Genomic DNA, 6,000 nt, shown 5'->3' with positions numbered 1-6,000 from the left:
CAGACTGTTTTGGACACCTCCCTATCTTACCAGACATTATCCAAACATGTTCATGCAGCCACCTGACTGGTCAATAGCATCGCTGAGATTCGAACTCTGGATTCTCAAATGTAGATAGTAGTGGGCTAGCTTACTTTACCAGTTCACCACCCTCCCGAGAACAGAAATTGATTTGATTAAATGATAACTGTTTAGTTTTAAATAAAAAAACATATTTAGCAAACATTTAGTAGAATATGTACTGGGGAAAACAGGACAGTAGGTGAGATTTGGTCTGGTTACAACATTTGAGCCCTTAGATTGGGGTTAGAGGCTAAAAAAGGTCGTTCATTCATTTTCATTGGTCACCAGACCTATTTAGCCTGTTTCAGCCGAGTTCTACTCTAACCGCACCACTGCATTTGCTGCAAGAAACTATTGAGAGAAAAAAGACAGACTGCAAACTCTTAGATCACATTGTCACTTTTAATCATTACGCAACAAACTGTTCTTGTTTTAAAGTAAAGGTCTGAATTTCTGTGCATTTCCTCTGCTTCAGTATCAGCAGGAAACATTGAAAAGACTGAAAAAAAGAAGCTCAGCCAGACTCTCGCTCGTCACCACGGCCTGATTCAAACAAACACCATTTCTGCAGAAGTTCAATAGTACAGGATAGAAGAAGGACAGGCAACTGGACTCCACGGTGCTTAATGTTAGCATGTACTGTACATCCTGAGATAGAAAAAAATGAAACGTGTTCTGGTTTTTAAAATACAGCAACAGACATCATGGTGAAAATGCCTGTTGATATGTTCCCTCCCTTATCATCCCCAGGACATACAGACTTCATATCTCACATATGAAAAGCTACCAGAGTTTTACACCTTACAAAAATAGTGCCTCTGATATGGTCCACAACGTCCAAACGTTTGCCACTCTGAAAACAATCTGTTGTCCATCCTATATACAGTAAAATCTGATAAAATTCTCTCTCTGTCTCTACATATATATATATATATATATATATATTTCTAGTTATATGTATGTTTATATTAAGTGTTCGAACATTTTAAGATTATTAAGATAAAACACTTCACTGGTTCGTCCAGCTGTGCAGCAACATTCAAGTTCATTCAAGTTCAAGAGGTCGACGCTTCTGAAAAGTCAAATCATTTTCCCTTTCCCAAAATAAAATAAACACCGACGATGACAATGACGGATATTTACATTCCAAGCAAAGTCACTGTTAGTACTTGTACTTGCTTTTCTTTTAAAGGTTCATTGAAAGATGCAGGACAGCAGCACAGCAGAGCTCAGAGAATAAAGAAAAGCAATCAGCACGCCATGTTGCTTTGGTAGAAATGAACATCTTCACCGTCCTGCACCCAGACTTCCGATGGCAGCTGGAAGACGGTAGGGTGACCATATTTTGTTTTTTTTTAAAAAGACGACACTCGGCAGGATGGCAGCATGAGCCAAACGGACAGCTGCACTGGGTTGAAAGTTTGGTTCGGTTTGGTTTTTGCATTTTTTCCCAATTTTCCTCCCAATCGAGTCATATCCAAATACCTGACTACAGATGCTGATCCCCGCCCTGATTGAGGAGAGCGAACTGATACACGCCCCCTCCGACAAGTGTGCAGTACCGACTGCATCTTTTCACCTGCACGAGGCGAGTTCATATTCGCATCAGCTTTGTGTACGGAGAGCCACACCCTGATCAATGCATTATTCCTCGACTCTCTGCAGGCGGCATCAATCAGCCAGCAGAGGTCGTAATTGCATTAGGTTTGAGGACTTCCCTATCAGCTCCCACCCTGTATGAAAAACAGCCAATTGTTGTTCATGTAGGTGCCCAGCCCAGCCGGATGGCAGAGCTGAGATTCAAACCGACAAGTTTGAAATGTCAGCTCTGGTGTGCTAGCGTGTTTTACAGCTGTGGCATCTGAGCGCCCGCTTGGGCATGTTTAAGAGAAGTGCGAAAAGGCAGGACCTAAACAGAAATGTGAAATCAGTGCAAAAACACACAAAGAATTGCGTGTGCACTACAAAAGCTCCCGGACATTTTTGGTGATTTAGAAATCCTGGCCGGACGGGGTTCAAAAAAAGAGGACGTATGGTCACCCTAGAGTAAGGTTATATGACACATAGACACTGGATTCTGATCATCCATCCATCCAGTGCACACTGCAAATAAGCAAGAACAGCAGGGGGCAGTAAGAGGCAGTATGGGGCAGCAGGGGGCAGCAGGCATCTAAAAACACTGCCCTGAACAGCAAGAGATCCCTGGTTCTACAGATGAGCGCAGAACACAAAAGCATGTGCAAACAAATCAGGAGGAACAGATAGGAGTCAGTATTCAGTCATTTTTATGATCTGGTTGCACACGCCTTAGGAAATCCCGTGCGGATCGAACGCGTTCATTCCCGCGTTCATTCCTCCTCCTCCTCGTCCTCCTCTCTCAGTTCAACAATGTCGTCCATCCGGCTCCTGGATCGCACCTCGTTCATGGGGGCAGAGTCATCGTCCTCCACGGCTGCTTCTCCGTTGCAGTCTTTTTTCTTCTATCAAAGAAAAGGTTGGTACAAGGAAAAATTGTAAACAAAATTGCATCTCAGTTATTGGCACTGGTGGAATTCGGGTAACACTAGTCACAGTCAAGCAGGCTGGCTTTCCATCACTATGAGCTCAGAAGCTGCAGTGCATGACAGAAGCTCCTGCTCCTGTTTATATTTACATTTTCTGTACTTAGTACTTACCAGACGCTTTTATCCCAAACAACGTACAGTACTGTGACAGAATACTGTCTGAGCGATTAAGGTTTAAGAGCCTTCTAACTAAACTCAAGAGGGATGCAAAGCTTGCCTGACAGCGGACAGTGTGAACCAGGTTCCAGCAGCTTCTCATTCATGGTTTTTAATATCTCCAATTAGCCTGACTGCATGTCTTTGGACTTGTGGGGAAAACATTCAAACTCCACACAGAAAGGACTTGAACCCAGGCCCTTCTACCTGTAAGCCGACAGCACTACCCCACTGTGTCACCGTGCTTTATATTTATTTCAGTGGATCATCTTTAGCCTCAGTTTGCTTGCTGTGATACACTTTGTAGGATCTCACCTGTCTTCGGTAGACATACAGGGCCGCAATTGCCACCATCGTAGACTCTCCGATGAAGCCAGCCAGGAGCGATCCGACCCCCAGAGTAGCGCCGTGAACCCTGAGTGTACACAGCCAAGAATTACACATCACTGAACAAAGCTCCTGGGATCCGAATTGAAATGAGGCATAACATTATTAAACACAAACACACATTCTTATCTCATCCTGCTGGAGCACTGTGGTTAGTGACCAAAAGTGCACCCTTCTGCCACAGCTCAGGGCACAATGAGTTTTTATAAAACCTAGAAGAGGCACTTTTTTAACGAGGACACAGGATGAACCGTGTAGATTAATTCTTATTTCTTCTATTTTCTCTAGGTAGATTTACTTAAAAATATTCAGAGTGAAATACACAGTCACTACACCATCAGAACTTTGATTTAAACACCTTTTATTAAACATAATTGAATTTATTTGAGAAATAAATAATCCAACAGCCACGTCACCCTGTTAAACTTAATAACGACAGGCGCTCAAGTTGCGCAGTGGTAAAACCAGAGCTGACATCTCAAACTCGTGAGTTTAAATCTCAGCTCTGCTACCGTTTGTAGGCAGGGTGCCGGAGGGGATTTCTCATAACTGGTGCATTCACGACCTCTGCTGGCCGAGTATTTTTTATGCACTTTACCCCCTTTTTCTTTCAATTTAGCATAGCCAATCCGCTGCTGGGGACCCCGACGGCGTCCAAGGAGGGTGTATATTCGCCTAAAAACACACTCTCTCCGATGTGTGAGCTGTCCACCAATCTCTTCTTATACTCACATACTTGGTGGATTTGCATGTGATCTCGGCTTCGCGTGCGGAGAGCCACGGCCTGGTCTCTGCACTCCACTTTCTGTACAGGCGCCCTGGGCAGCCAAGGTCTTTACACACCGTTTATAACCCCGCCCATTAGTCCAGTGTTTCCCAACCAGCAGACTGGAGGCCAATTGTGCCTGCTAGAGAGCGCCCAGCCGACTGGTAGCACAGCCGAGATTCTGAGCTCCCGGGTTTAAATCTTGGCTCTGCTACCGAGATACCGAGAATCAAACCTGGGAGCTCAGGGATTCACAACATTGGTATGCTGGACTGCAGATGTTCGTTCAATGAAATATAATAATATAATAATGTGATATTATTTAATAGAAGTACTTGTTAAACACAACAAGCAGCAACAGGAGGGACACTTACCCCATGTAGGGCAGCACAATAAGGCTGGTAATAAGTACGATGATCCTCAGTGCAGAGCTGGGTGCCAGGACAGAGGTCTTCTTTAGGGTCATAAGCCAGCCGGTTAGGTGAGCACGTACAGTCACTTTTTGAACAGAAATAAAATGAATCACATTATATCACACCGATAATAAAAATCACATGACTGCACGTGGGCTGACATAGCAGAACAAATAAATACTAAATGTTATCTCTACTGTTCTGTATTTACTTTAGTAAATGTTACTAAATAATTAAAGCTAAATGTTATCTCTACTGTTCTGTATTTACTTTAGCTTGACTGACACAAAGTGGAAACGTGCTGTTGTCTGAAGGAGTTTACTCCAAACATTGTGTTCTCTGGACCAAAGAGATAAAGAACCATTGGTACAAAAGCCAGAGCCTGTCACAGTATGCTTGCCTACACGAAAAGCAGCTGATAGTGTGTTCTGTAAGACCACGCCCCTGGCAGGAGAAAGAAGTGATCGGCTGTGCGCTTGTCAGAGGGGGTTTCTGACAGACATGGCTCTTCTCGATCAAGGAGGGGTGGCAGTGACGAGCGAGATATAAGTTCCAGTTGGCCACAACTGGCGTTCTCAGTTCCCAAACAATTACAGATTGTTTTTAAAAGAAAAGGTGATATGAAAGTGGTAAACATGCCCCTGTCCCAACTTTCTTGGATGTTTTGCAGCTAAGGATACCATGATTTCATAATTCAACAACAGAAAACATGCAGTGTGAACATAACGATTACTTATTAATTTTCTCGTTTGATTTTAAGTTCATTTTGGTTCCCACTATATCTATCTCTCTCACCGACTCCTCTCATGACTGTACCGTAGAGCCGTAACCATAATCATTACCTCTCCATGGCCGCGACTTACAGCATATTTTCTTTAACAGCAGCCAAAGTTCACTGCTGAACCTTCACCAGATTGCGTAACATGACCGTGACTCAGTGAATCTGACCATCATAAAGAGAACTGTGTGTGAAGGTATGCCATCATCCAGAGCTCTAACTTCACCCACCACTGATAAGCGAATTCTTGAGCTTTAACGGCTCATCCTGAAGCATTTATGAGTACAATAATTTTGTGTAGGTGTTTGTTTATGTGTGTGTTGAACAAGAATCAAGGCTTTACCTGGCATAGGGAAGAAAGAGAAGATTCGTAACGGGGCAACGCAGAGCTCTGCGAAGGCTTGATCTACGCCTATGATGTCCACCAGGATTCTCTCCGAGATGTGCGGCGTCCAGAAGACTCCGAAACAGAGCTGCGCAGACACAACCAAACACCACAGTAATTAAAAATGGTCTTGGAGTAAAACACGCTAGTACACCAGAGCTGACGTCTTGAAATCATCGGTTCGAATCTCAGCTCTGCAACCAGCTGGCTGGGCACCTACACGAACAATGATTGGCTCATTCTTAGGAAAGGTGCCGGATGGGATTCCTCATAAGTGATGCAATTACGACCTCTACTGGCTGATTGATAGAAGGGATAATGGAATCAGGGTGTGACTCCCCTTACACAAAGCTAATCCACATATGAACTCCCCTCATGCTGGTGAAAAGCACACGTCGGCTCCGACAAAGTCGGCTACTGCACACGTGTCGGAGGGGGCGTGTGTTTGTCACTGCTCTTCTCAGTCAGAGTGGAGGTCAACATAAGTA

The 6,000-nt window shown here is 44.0% G+C and overlaps 1 protein-coding gene across 3 annotated transcripts in view; it reads right to left on the bottom strand.

The window, feature by feature from the left end:
- Positions 1-446: 446 nt before the first annotated feature.
- The window catches only part of ankhb (ANKH inorganic pyrophosphate transport regulator b), a 28,162-nt gene continuing 22,608 nt past the window's right edge, over positions 447-6,000 (bottom strand). For all 3 annotated transcript variants that reach the window (XM_062993859.1, XM_062993860.1, XM_062993861.1), the window contains exons 9-12: positions 5,471-5,600; positions 4,311-4,434; positions 3,099-3,198; positions 447-2,543 (exon numbers count right to left, since the gene is read on the bottom strand). In XM_062993859.1, coding sequence (XP_062849929.1) covers positions 2,412-2,543; positions 3,099-3,198; positions 4,311-4,434; positions 5,471-5,600 — 486 coding nt within the window. In that variant the 3' untranslated portion in view covers positions 447-2,411. The remainder of the gene's footprint in view (positions 2,544-3,098; positions 3,199-4,310; positions 4,435-5,470; positions 5,601-6,000) is intronic.

Source organism: Trichomycterus rosablanca, chromosome 4 (assembly GCF_030014385.1).
Source record: "Trichomycterus rosablanca isolate fTriRos1 chromosome 4, fTriRos1.hap1, whole genome shotgun sequence".
NCBI lineage: Eukaryota > Metazoa > Chordata > Actinopteri > Siluriformes > Trichomycteridae > Trichomycterus > Trichomycterus rosablanca.
Note: the sequence above shows the minus strand (reverse complement) of the source record. Positions and strands in the feature narration are given on the sequence as shown.